General features: G+C 43.4%; 1 protein-coding gene across 6 annotated transcripts in view; it reads left to right on the top strand.

Annotated features, from left to right (window-relative positions):
- The window catches only part of TEX10 (testis expressed 10), a 119,528-nt gene that overhangs the window by 92,412 nt on the left and 13,446 nt on the right, over positions 1 to 13,670 (top strand). For all 6 annotated transcript variants that reach the window (XR_003095842.1, XM_006031350.3, XM_006031351.3 and 3 more), the window contains one exon: positions 10,453 to 10,533. Coding sequence is in view for 5 of the 6 variants with exons in the window: in XM_006031350.3 (XP_006031412.1) it covers positions 10,453 to 10,533 (81 nt within the window). In the remaining variant the exon portion in view is untranslated. Of the gene's footprint in view, positions 1 to 10,452; positions 10,534 to 13,670 lie in introns of those variants that run through there.

Genomic DNA, 13,670 nt, shown 5'->3' with positions numbered 1-13,670 from the left:
TGGGTGGAGGTGGGGGTGTTGTTTTTGTTTGGTTGTTTTTTTTCCCATGATGTTGCTGGTCTTCCTACAGCGGTGTTATAGCCGCAGTGGTCCAAGGATTATGCTAGAAGCAAGGATTTCTTAGGGTGATTTTTTTTTTTTTAAAATTGAATTAACTGCATAGTTGGGATATTTGGACAGGCTTTCAAATGCAAGACATTCTTCATCATGGACCTCCTGGAACTTTGCATTCAAAAGCTAGTGTAACTCTATACCAATTATGCAGTTGGTCCAATAAAAGGTATCATCCCAAGAAATCCTTGCCTCTTAAATGATATGGTAGAATTATGCGAGAAACAGTACCCCGTGCATGGGTACATAATTATAGGATGGCAAAGCAATCTTGGGCATTGTCTTTAGCATGCAGTCTACATTTGCCTAGAGCAAAGTATTGTCAATAACATTTGCAGTCTTTATTAGAGTCTGCAGCATAAAAGGGGGGTGGGGTGTCTCTTTCACTTCATCCCCTGCCCCCTCCCATTCACTCCTGGCAGGTGCTGGACTGTACTTCATCAACTTTTGCTTCTGGACTTCAGTAAAAGCCTACTACCAGTTATCAAAGGGGATGGTTGCATTGTTGATAAGGATCTTTCACTGTCCTCACTGGTTACAACAATGTCTTGATATAGTGGGCTGTCACTGCCTGGGATGGTGTAGTTTACTGCCTCACTCTCATGTTTGGCTTGTAAGCATACAGGATGTGGGGCAGGGTCTCATTCTTGTAGCTACATCTCAGGCATCTCTTGTCCTGGTTGTCCTAGCAAATGGTGCCCTTAAGCAGGAGGCTGTTGAAGCAGGGCCCAGGGGATGAAGCCCAAATCCACAAAGTGGGTGAAGCAGGACATGGTTGCTGACGTCCTAATATGAGGTAACCTCAAAGACCTTGCCCTGGTCAGGGTTTTCGTTTCGGTTGCTGATATATTTTGCCTGCGCAGTCTCTTTTAGGAGCCACTCCAGGTAGCCCCTTACTTGAGGGGTGATAATCCAGTTGGCAGTTGAGGCTGAGAGCAGTGAGACTCCCTGCTCCTCCCACTCCTTACACCACATTCAGCAGCAACTGATACTCTTCCCAGGGTGTCATGTGGCACTGTTGGCATGGACCCATAGCAAAGCGAAGTTCCTGCCATCTTGCCCAAACTCTCCCTCCATTGATCTTTTTAGGAACACGGATAGATTGTTGCTGGATGGCCAGGGGATGACTACACCAGGCATTAGGAAATGCCCAAGAAAGGGGTGTATTCAAAGTCCTACTTCTGTCCCAGACTTACGTGCCTCCTCCTATCCCTGAGTTAGGTACTTGTGTGTGACTAAGATTCACAGTCTGCAACCCATTCTTAGAGTTGGGTACCTTAATCCTGTCTTTGTGTAAAGGTGATTGACCTACTCATTTTATTTTATTTATTTATTTTTTAAGATGTAGATCGGGGCAGACAATTATTTCAGGCGGAGGGCCGCTTACTGAGTTTTGGCAAGCCATCGAGGGCCACATGGCAGCCAGGGGCAAATAAATATTAATTTTCTAAATTTTTTAGGGGTCCCGCGGGCCAGATGGAATGGCTTGATGGGTCGCATCCGGCCCGCGGGCCGCATTTTGCCCGCCCCTGATGTAGATGGTCCCTATTCCCAATGTCATTTATGTATTTTATCCAGTGACTAAGACAAAATGTATAAGTAATCCCCAGAACTCAGGAATCACTCCTTCCCAGAGGAATCCTTTCATTGCTGGCCTCTACTCAGGTTGCATCTTTTTTGCTGTCTTACAGTCCTTCTTGAATGCCGGCTAAGCTTCAACAGGAGTGGTGTAAGTGCTGAACCCCATACTATAAGCTGGTCTTAGACACGAACAAAGCCTGCCTATCAGTTTGGGCCCCTGAAGAAACTTAGGCACTGGAGCACCTAGTTTGTGAAATCCAAATGGCCATAAGCCAGTCACAGGTGCATAAATACTCAGCTCACCCAAGATATCAGTGCCACTGGCTATTTGCAGTAGAAGGAATTTGGGCAATTACGTGTATTTTCACTAGAAAACTTAAGCACCTAAGTGGCCAGAGGCTGTGTGTGTTAGTGAGTTTTCTTGCTTCTGTGACTCGCATTCCTGCATTTTGATACTTAAATTCTATCCAAGTCCTGCTATGCACCCAAGTTCCTTTGGGAATCTCACCGTTAGTTCTTATTCTTTCGTAATCACTCTAAATCCTCTGAAGTAGAGCACTGTCTGGTAAGAATGTGTGTAATGTCATACAAGTATCTTCTTTTAATTGTTTGTGGCTCTAAAATACACTCCTGTTTTTCTTACAGGGATGTCAAACATACTTGGCTCTGTGGGCTGGATCTGGACTGCAAGGTTTCTTGCAAGGCAGACCCAGACCCACCCTTGCTATTTTGTGAGCAGCAATGGTGGTGGGGCAAGTGACACTATGAATTCAGGAAACTGAGGGATTAACTCAGCCCTTGCCTTGCTCTTCAGCTGCTGAAATGCATTCCCAATGGGGCTCCATATCCTGGAATTTGGTGGCTGGCTGTACCCCACTCATGCTGCTCCTGAATTCCTGACTCCTTCAGGAGCCCCACAGCCCAGATGACACTGCTCCATGGGCCAGATCTTTGACAGGGGGGGCAAGCAGCTGCTTCAGTTACAATTCTGGCCCTGGGCCAGTGCTGGGATCAGAATTGCAATTGCTTCCTGTCCCCACTACTGTCCTTGCCCCTGCCCCCGCCCCCACCTCCTCTACTTACCTTCTGGCCTGGGCTCCAGTTCCAGGATCTGGCTGAAGCTGCTGCCGCCAGTGTTACAAGCCAGGCTGTGGACAGAGCAACTATGTGGTCCCTTCTGTGGGCTGGGGCAGTGATGGAGTCCTCCACAAGCCAGTGGAGGGAGGGGGAAGCAGCAAGGAGGCAGGTACCACGGGCTGTATGCATTGGGGGCAAGTAGACAGGTCCTGGGGGGCAGGGACTGTGGGAGGGAGTTGCTGGGGTGTGCAGGCACTGGGCGGGGGGGCAGGTAGTAGTGGGGATAAGTGGTGGAGGGACAGGTGGGAAGAGGCAAAGGGCAGGGTAAGGCTGCTTAATTCCCATCCCTTACCCCTCTGCCAGTGCTTGCCCTACTGCTGCAGTTGAGGGATGAATTTAAGATGACCCTCCAAAAACTAGATTTGACACATGGAAAATAGTAACAAATTTATAAATTTTCCATGTGTAGACTCTAACTGGGGGGGAGGGGAATCTTAAATTTGGAGTCCTGTTGGATTTGGGTAAATACATTTTCAGAAGCAAATTCAGTCTTGCTGGGCATGTCTACATGAGACGCCTACTGCGCATTAGCCTAGGGGTGCACTGATAGAGGTTTTTGGGGGCCAATACTGATAGCTGATATTTAAGGAGGCATATCGGCTGATACTGATCTGATACAGTTGCCATCAGGTGGTAAGTCCGATGTGATGGAAGGGGAGAGAAGAGGGAAGGGGTGTGGGGGGGCAGATTAACGCCACCCACGGTGAGGGAGAGAGGGGGCGGGGGTAGGTGCTGCCCAGCTGGGGTGAGGGTGGGGCGCGGGACACAGGCGTGGCTCATGGGGTGGGGGCAGCTCCCTCTGCTGCTTGCATCCTGATTGGACCGATGTATTGGTGCACCTCAACATTAGCCTAGTAACACTGCGCAGAAGCAAATAGGAGCACAAACAGTGATGATAACCTGCTGTGCATTATTATTAGGATAATGCACAGTAAGCATCACTAAATAACCATCTGCCGGCGCTAATACACAGTAACTCTAGGTACTGCATATTTAGTTAATACATTGTTAAGCAAATACTAAACTAAATTCACAGTATCTAAGGCACATTAATGAACATGTAGATGCACCCACTTGATTTTATTTAGTTATTTACTTATTTTAATTACCCTTCTAAGTAAACTTTGCTCTATGACTATTCTTTCCTAAAAGCACTGAATCAGGAATATTTTTAATAAACTTAGCCAAGCCAGAACAATAAAGAACGCTAGTTATAAGCAGCTTTTCCAACAACAGACCACTGTTAACAATACTTTTTGTCAGATCTACTATTCCATAGAGAAGCAACAGCACGTGGCAAGAATATGCACTGCTGGATAAGCCAGGGAACTTCAGGGGATTCTGCCTTAGTTTTAAAGGCAAGCTTCATTGCCTGCCCTGTCACCTGAAAACTTCTCATCTTTGTTCTCTGCAGTTACGTGTTTCAAATAGAACTTTATCTTGTCACAAGTTACCTCACCTGGGGAACTGGCATCTGTAGTACAGCCTGTTTCTGTTCAGATTCAAGTATCTGGTGGTAATCCAGTGTCATAAATTGTAAATGTATTGACTGGTGTTTTTAAATGTCTGCATTAATGTCTGTTTTTATAAAGTCACCTCTTCGCTTTACTTATCCACTTTTTTTCAGTGCTATTTGTCATTCGCGTAATAAATACTATGGGTTAAATTTTCCGCTGCATTGACAGCATACAAAGGATAGCAAAGAAATGGCCACTGTTTTGTTTTCCTGTTTGGACCATCTCTTCATGCTCACACTTAACGCGTGTCAGTGTGCACATCTTTGAAAAGAGAACACTGCAGCATAATTAAGCTTGGAATAACATGTTGGCTTCCACAAAAGAATTGGGAACATGGGGTAAAGCAGTAGGTGAGAGAATTGCTTTGACATGTTAGAGAGCACAAAGGAACTGTGACAGGGGAATCTGCTACAGTTCTAATGGGATCTGGTTCCCAGTTCATTGTGGGATCTGGGTCTGAGCTGAGGGAAACAAAAAATATGGAATGATTTTAAAATAGCTTGAAAGGATTAACATAGTAACCTGTTAACCCTTTCCTTATGCCAAGCCTTTAATTTTATTATCCACAAATAAAGGAGTGATATGAAGTAAGCAAAAACACAATCTTCTGCCTCCGTATCCTCTTTCACAGCATAGTAAAGTTAAAGACTTTTCCAGTTCAACTTCTCACCTTCTTCCCAGATGGGTTCAAATGGAGACTTGAGGTCTGTCTCTTCTACCTATGATTGTACCTAGGAGTAATGGCAAATGCTTTTCAGAGTAGAACAGGCTGCAGAGCAGCACAGTACAACTGATGGTTGCTAACAAAGATGCACTTCAATCAGACAGTGGAGACCAGAGCAGACTGCTTGAAGCATGAGAGAGGGATAATCCAAATGTAGAAGAAATTCTGAGATGCAGTATATCAATAGAGAATACTGAATAGTTCCCATAATATAAGGATCATCTTGAATTTCTTTCTTGTACTCTGTTTTACTATCTGTACCCATTAACCTCTGGAAGCCTTTATGTTTCCATTGTGGGTCTGATCTCCAGCTTGAATGGTCTGCTCGTGGATTATTTTTCCTGTTCCTCCTTTGTTTTAATTGCTTAATCTTGACTTCTTTCCTCTGTCTTCATGTACCAGATTGGAAGTAGAAAGCAGCCTGCAGTGAAGGGTGGAACCATTTACCAGCCTTGCAAAACAATAAAGCACCTCCTATTTTAATTGTGTATCTCTTATTAATATAGTAGTTGGTCAGTAGAACATTGAGTGTTGGTTGGAAAATTTGCCATTGAATGGTTTGCAATATCCTGAAAGGTGTGTTGTATTGTTCCTGTGGCTACTCCCAATATGTGAAAGTACCCTTCGCTATCTCTTTGACGTAATCTGTTCAGGTGAGACATTTTATTCACATAAAGTAAACTTGTAGGAAATTGCTTGTTTTAGGACTTAATTTTTATACTATTTTAATATATCTGTTTCCTCTGTCCATTCACTCTGATATTCTGAAAAAAAATTGCTCTGGCCCTGACCAAAAACCAGTTTCTTATGAGTGTGCCAAAAATGTGATAAATACTAATCAAATGTAAAACAACGAGTTAGCTGTGACATTTTAGCATGGAAATTAAACACTATGCAAACCCTTGCCTAAGGAAATACGTTGTAAGAAAAAATATTAATTTTTATGTGACAATTAAGTTTTCTTTGCTTTTCATTTCTATGTCTAACCAAATTTGAGTTTCACTTTTATAAAAGATGTTGTTATTGCACAGCCATTTCAAACAAATTTAATTTATATTAATGAAAGTGATTGCCATTATTGCTTTAGAAGCGTAGATCTAGAATTGGACTTACCCTCAACTAACAACAAAAATATTCTTGTAAGAGACTCAAAGAAGATTAAAAACATAACTTGGCCAAATGTTCTTGACACTAGCATAACCCTGATAAGTAAATACCTACAATTCCGCATGATTATACTTTTCACTTGCTGCTCTGGGATTTTCCATCATAGGAAGCAAAGAAACATAACTGTTATGCACTAGTCTTGCCCTTTATTATTGAAGAGAGAAATCTTTCTGGATTGATGGGATTCTGTCTTCAAATTAGGAACATGGACTGGAAGGGGATAGGCAACTACGTATCCAGAGTCCAAAAATTTGCTCACTCCAGCCCCTCACCTCCACCACACTCAAAATAATACTATAAAAACAAAACCCAGCACAACTTGCACGTGTTCCAGGTAAAAAGTAGTGGTGACAAAGGTACCATGAGTGTTCTGCAGTTGCAGAGAAGTTACTGGTTAACATGTAGTTGGGTAACTCCAGAAGCTCTAACATATCTGTGATTCTTGTAAAACTTGCAGGAATTTTAGTAGGATTTTTTTTTATCAGGTGAACCTGATAAGCTTGCCCATTAGTCTTTAATAATACTAATCACATGCTGAGTTTTGGGTGAAACCAAAAGGATGAATCACTGTTTAAAATCATGCCCTAATTGATGCCCTTTACATGCCATAAGTGGTTCAGTATCTTGATAAATCAGGTTGTTTTTGACAGGAATTAGTTCCTTTTTTGAAATAATTGGTAGATGTGACTACTTATACACCATTTTCTTGGAGGCTCCTGAGGTCTGAATTTACAGTCCTTTTTTGATATCCCAAAGCATTTTACAGGTTAACCCTTCTTAACTGTTGTTCAAACTGCTTATATGACATTCACTTTAGCTTGTATCTTCAGTTAAAGTGCAATAGTAGTTTGAACATTTCATGGCATTTTCAAAATCATAGCTGATGTTAATCCTAGAATCTTGTCCAAATTCAAGGGAATTCTGTGAAGTGTCGTCTTTTTAAAACAGCATGGAATCAAGACTCCTAAGACTGCTAGCATTGACGCGTTGGTGTATGTCACAGTTTAAGTACAGTATATGTTGCTTGAGTCTTCTTGGATTCAAATTGGAAGACATGTTTCAGTATTTTTTACTTTAAATTGTCCCCATGGTAAAAAATACAATATTGTATCCTTCATTTTCTGTCTTGATCTGTGGTTATGTGTCTTTAAAAACCATTAGAAGTAAAGATTTGTGTGTCCTCTAGACACTAGTGGCATGGGGGTGGGGAGGGTATTAATTTATTTTTTATGCTGTCAGTAAGAAGTTTACTTATTGTGACTTGTTGAAAAACGTTTCTTGGATACTTGTTTGAATACTGAGCTGAATTCTGGGTGCTGCTTAACTTGAAAAATCTTACTTGAAGAATTTCATTCCCTCTCCTTGTTAAGTTGGTCAGTGATAAGTTGGTTTTTGTTGCTGCAAAGGTCTCTTCTGCTTTTTTAGTGTAGGTGTTTGTATGATTTGCTAACTTAACTTCAACAGAGATCTTAATTTTTTTTGTCTTTCTGCTTGCTTTCTGGCTTCATCAAGGACTAAAGAAGAAGTTATTTTATCTCATTAATGTGGCTTGTTATATTTATCAAGAAATTGTTGTTTGCTATTTCTATTACATTGCATCTAGTGGCTCCTATTGAATAGATTTGGGCCATTTTGGGTGCGTTCCCATGAGCATGCATGTGCAGTTTGTGGCGCCTCAAAGCTGTTTGAGGCACCACAAACTATACATAGCACATGTTTACCTGCTGCTGATTTGCAGTGCAGTGGGTTTTTCTGATGCTGGGATATCCCAGTGTCAAAAAAAAATGCTATTAAAATAAAAAGAGAGGCACAAATGGCAGTGTGTGCCACCAGCAACCAGAGCCTGGCCAGCCAGAGCCTTGCTCTGGCTGCCGGCCAGGCTCTAAGCAGCCAGTTTGGCACCACCGCTGCCCCGGGAGGCCCCTAGGACCCCAGGTAAGGCTTCTGGGGTCAGCATAGGTGCTGGCTTCAACCTCCCCTACCCCACCCAGGTCCTTTTGCTGTGTGCTAGAGCAGTGTGCAGGGGCATGCCTGAGGACAAATATTTGTCCTGCAGGAAACACGCACTCCTGCACATGCGCTCTTGGGCATCCAAGACAAAGGATGATGGGTGGAATGATTTGCCTAATGTCACAGCCTCCTGTAATCCCCGCCCCCTCAGTATCCTATCCACCAGATATATCCAGTGTTCAAAAAAGTTTTGTTCAATGGGCTTGGCAATTTCTGACGTCAGCAGTTTCCTACATGATGCTAACGGTTATTTTTTGGACTTAGAATCCAGGCTGTTTTTTAGACATCTGTATTCAGTACTTTCATGAAGAATTCCTCTGTGGGCTGCTAGTAATTGATGTAATTTTTTTAGAGGTGCACTGATACATTGGTCCAATATCAGATTGGCACCAATATAAAGAAAATTGCTTATATTGGAAATTGGCCTGATGTGGCTGATAATTTGGCTGATAAATGCCTGTGCATGCACATAGCTGCAGCACCGCATATAGGTGGCATGAAGCACAGATTAGCAGTGTGGAGAGCTGCATGCAGCTGGTAAGTCTGTTGTGGTGGAAGGGGAGGAGGGAGGGAAGGGGTGTGGCGGGGGCAGGTCAAGGCACCCGTGGTGAGGGAGTGAGGCTGAGGCAGGGCAGCATGAGATGAAGCTGAGCGTGGCTTGTCTGGGCAGGGAATGCGGTTCCTGCCGCTGCATGCATCCTGGGAGGGCACGGGGGGAGGGGGAGGAGGTGCGTGCCCCTGGATATGCACTGGGCACAGGTGGGGTGGGCTGCTGCTGCAGGCTGGGTCTGTGCCAGGCTCTTTCTGCTGTGTGTGTGGGGGGGAAGAGTTGGGTTAGGGCTGTGCTTGAGTCAGGCAGCAGTCCTGGGAGGGGAGCCGGGAAGACCCTGGTGCTGGCCCAGCCCCAGCCCGCATCTGCAGCCTGCCCCACCTCACGCAGATCCAGGGTCACACGCCGCCCCCCTCCCCTCCCCATCCTCCATGTCCTCCTGGGGTGCATGTAGCGGCACGAGCTGCCCCTCCCCACCCCCTGCTCCACCATGCTGGGCAGCCCCTGTCCCAGCCCCAGTCCTACTCCTTCTCTCACCGCCTTGATCTGCCTCCCCACGCCCCTTCCCCGCTCCCCTTCCACCACAATAGACTTACCAGCTAGATGCAGCTCTTTAAGCTGCTGGGCTGTGAATCAGAAATTGGACTGGTATCGGCCAATGTGCCTCCTTAAAAATCAGCTATCAGTAGTGGCCCCCAAAATCTTTATCGTGCACCCCTAGATTTTTTTTAACTGTGAAGACAGTCTCATCAGGTTATTTTTTGTTGTTTTTTTCTGGCAATTCTCTTGGCAAAGAAGATGGCTCATTTATGCCTGGCTGTGTTGGTAGCAAAATATTTTAGATAATTTATAAATCAAGATTCTTCTTCCTAGTTCTTTTTTATATCAGCTTACAGTGGGACATATTTTTGGTAGGGTAGAGAAAAGGCAAGATAGGATGCAACTTTGTTTTGGTCTTCTACTTTTCCTATCGTGTTTTGCTTTTCTTTCTTCTTGGTCAGTGGTAGGCAATTATTTTGGGCGGAGGGTCGCTTACTGAGTTTTGGCAAGCCATCGAGGGCTGCATGACAGGCATCCAGGGGCAGATAAATATTTATTTTCTACATTTTTTAGGGGCCCTGCAGGCCAGATGGAATGGCCTGGCAGGCTGCATTCAGCCCGTGGGCTGCATTTTGCCCACCCCTGCTCTTGGTGCTCTTCCTGCTTGAGTCGGGTATTTGGAGAGGAATTCACAAAGTTCTTCAGCCAATGGGAAGAGGGGTATAGGTTTGCTGCAACTTCCTAGTCAGTGGATTTTCTTTTTCTTTTTTTGCCTTCACAGTAGTCCAAGTTCTAAAGGGAGGGTAGAAGTACTTTTTTTTTTTTTTTTTCCAGGATAGGGAAATGGAGAAAAATGACCACACATTTTTTGCTATATCATCTTTTTAACATCGATAGATTAATCTTATCAGTATTACATTTGTAATTTTAAAAAGAGTGAGTATCTCAAGAAAGAGAACTGTTTTGGTCCATATATGACTCCCATCCATATAACTGTGTGTGTGTGTGTGTGTGTGTGTGTGTGTGTGTGTATGCAAGATGCATAGAATGTTTGTTGTTAAACTTATGTAATCTGACTCAGATATCTAACTTTTATTTTTGTTCTATTAAAACAGGTGGTGTGTCACAGCTTGTCTACCATTCCTTCACGAAGTCAGTGTTTTGATATTCTTCAGAGTGGCATCTGTAAATACCTGGTAAATCACATTTTTTTTCCTTGTATCCAAATACGTATGCACTTTAAAGCAGTTCATAGTAATCTTTATAATATTAATCATTAACTCTTGTACCTAGTGCTCCAGTATAGCAACACAGCTCAAACAAATATTTTCAATGCCAAGATTCTCAAAAGGAACCAGTCAGTAAACTTTGCTTGCCCATCTTAAAGGGGCCTGTTGTTTTTTTCAGAGGACTGATGTTCAGTACTTTCTGAGAACTTGGTGCCATTTTCAAATTAAATAAACAAACATAGGTGATGGACAGATTCAACAGTTGAAGCACTTCAGACATCTTTGAAGCACTCTCAAAATGGCTGGAATGCTCCAAAAAAACCCCTACCTACTATTTTGGAAACACTTCCATTTTGAAGCTCTTTTAGTTATGCCCCTATGCTATAGGAAATGTAATAGTGGGCTGTTAGTTGTCAAGCATTCCACAATGCTGTGCACCCTACCTTCCTAACCCCCTACCATATTTGAAGCGTTTCAGATGTTATGTCTGCTCATACCCAGAGGCATCCAAACACAGTAGTCTGTTCTATATATTTTTAAATATATCATTGTATTTTTTCAGAATGCAAAGAATATAAGTTGTGAATTTTTTAGCCAGCCTGTGTTTAAATACTTGATGTTATCCTTATATGTAAACAAATGCAGTTCCACTTCTCTCAATCCCTGGGTTCCCAAGTCTCAAAACGGAGGTCTGGGGTAGTCGTGGGGTTTTTAGCTTCTTCAGTAACTGATCTTGTAAGTCTGTGTAAATTAAGACTGCCAAGTTCTGTTATTGAGGCACCCTTGTGGTCCTACAAATCTTTGTGGGTCATCATTGGATGGGAGACCTCCTGACTCACCATTGGAAATTTATTGGATCAAGGCTTCCATTGGAAATGGTGACTTTCACTTACAGCTGTGTTCTGTTCTCCAGTTAAGGGTTGTTGGTAAACTTTGAGCTTATATATTCTGGCAAACACTTGAGTTATTTCAGAGCAAAGACTTATTTTGCATTTCCAGTACTGGATTTTCCTGCTCACTTAGCTGCTTCCCTGGGACTCTTAATCACATTGCTGATAATGACTAGGAGGTAGATGTTGGTAGTGGTGGCTGTCCCTTGATTCGAGGATGATCTCTACCACAGCTCATTGACATGCCTTGAGGTGATTTCAGAATCCAGTCCTTGAGCCACAGACCCATCCGTAAAAGTTGTAGGCTTTTCTGCAGGGGAGAGTAGGCTGTAAGTTAGGATGTCTCTCTTTTTCCTTCCTCTGCGCTCTCTTCTCTGCTTCGAGGGCAAGATGCTTTGCCTCGAAACAGGTTGCCACTTGGAAGGGGTTGTGGTGCCATTGGAGTTGGTCAGCAGCCAACTCTTCCTAGCTCTTAATGTCGACTTCAGTTTTCTTGAGGTATGCCATCATTGTGTCCTTGTAGTGTTCCTTTGGCCACTGCGAGATCTCAGGCCATTACTTAAGCTGCAAGTAGAGTACTTTTGGGAGCCGAGAGTCGGGCACCGCACACAATGTCTGGTCCAGCAAGTGTTATGCTTGAGGATCACTGACTCCATGCTGGTAATACTGGCTTCAGCAAGGATTCTGGTGTTTGTGCAGCAATCTTTCCTTTTGATGCAGATGATTTTCTGGATGCATCATTGGTGATACCACTCCAGGCTCTTGAGATGATGATCGTAGGTCACTTACATTTCACATCTGTAGAGGACTAACCCTCAGTGCCACCCTAACCAATCTCCTGAGCTCGTTGAAGTTGGCCCTCCAGAAGTCTAGCACTGCTGCACTACTAGTTGTCTTTCCCACCTTAGTGAATCCTATCAACTGGTGGTCACTATCCCCTTGGTTACCTTGTACCTGTAGATCCCCCACCAAGTCTTTGCTTGAGGCCAGCACCAAGTAAGTAAGGCATGTTCCCTAGTGGGACTGCATACTTCCTGTGTTAGATGCAGGTCCTGTATGCAGGTTAAGAACCTACGTGAACGGGCAAATCTGGCCGACTGCTCCTCCCAGCAGATGTTCGGGTAATTTAGGTCACCCATGACAACTAGGTATTTTGAGCATACTGCCTTTGAGAGCTGTTTCAAGAATTCTAGATCTAACTCTTTCTCCTGGTGTGGGGGTCTGTAGTAGACCCCCACTACCAAGTCCCTTTCATCCCTACCCTCTTGTAATATGACCCATAGGACTTTGATTTGCCTTTCTTCTGTCCCCATCTTCATTACAGAAGATTATAATTTATGAAGTGAAGTTCATAAGCTCATCTCTGAAAGGTGTTTTGTAAATTCCCTTTGAGGATTAGAATTGAGCGATTGGAGAGAAAGTGGTTGTTTTATGAGAAGTGTGCACCTACAGGTAATTGGGTATTTTTATTTTTGATAGATTTTTCGGTGTGTGTTCATTCTGGTACTCAGTTGTTTGGTTTCTCCTATATATTTTCCATCAGGGCATTTAGTGCGCTAGCTGAGATGTATTATATTTCTGGAGGTGCAGGTAGGTGTAAGATCCAGGAATGCTGATGGTTCTGTTGTGGGGTGCAGTAATTGTGGGGGTGGTAGAGATGTGTTGGCAGGTTTACATGTTTTGTCCCAGCATGGTCTGGATACGTTGTGTGCTTTGGGCCATAGGAAGTTTGCTTCTGATGAAGAGGTTGTCGAGGTTTGGTGGTGCTTGTTTAAAGGGTAGGACGGGTGTGTTTAGGGTGATTGCTAGTTCTGTGTAGATATGCATGTTGCTCTGTGGGTTTCTTGTACTTACTATACTTTTGAAAGAGCCACCCAGATACTACATGAGTAGTTGCTGCAGTACAAAAAGAAAATCCCCACAAATTGCATACGATTAATTATGACATAACATCCTTCCCTGGAACCTACACGGAAAATCCTGAAACAATTGTTTCTGCTTTTTAGAAGACTCAAACCATTTAACTGCCTATAAACCATTATAGTTTTCCTTTAGTCTTCATAAATACTCAATTTATATACTTAGAATTATGTTAATGCTTTCTCATGAACATCACTCCAGATCCCTGATCAGCTTCACTGTTTCATAGATTCATAGATGCTAGGGTCGGAAGGGACCTCAATAGATCATCGAGTCCGACCCCCTGCATAGGCA

The sequence above is a fragment of the Alligator sinensis genome, unplaced genomic scaffold (assembly GCF_000455745.1).
Source record: "Alligator sinensis unplaced genomic scaffold, ASM45574v1 scaffold882_1, whole genome shotgun sequence".
Taxonomy (NCBI): Eukaryota; Metazoa; Chordata; order Crocodylia; family Alligatoridae; genus Alligator; species Alligator sinensis.
This window is presented reverse-complemented; position numbering and strand designations above follow the sequence as displayed.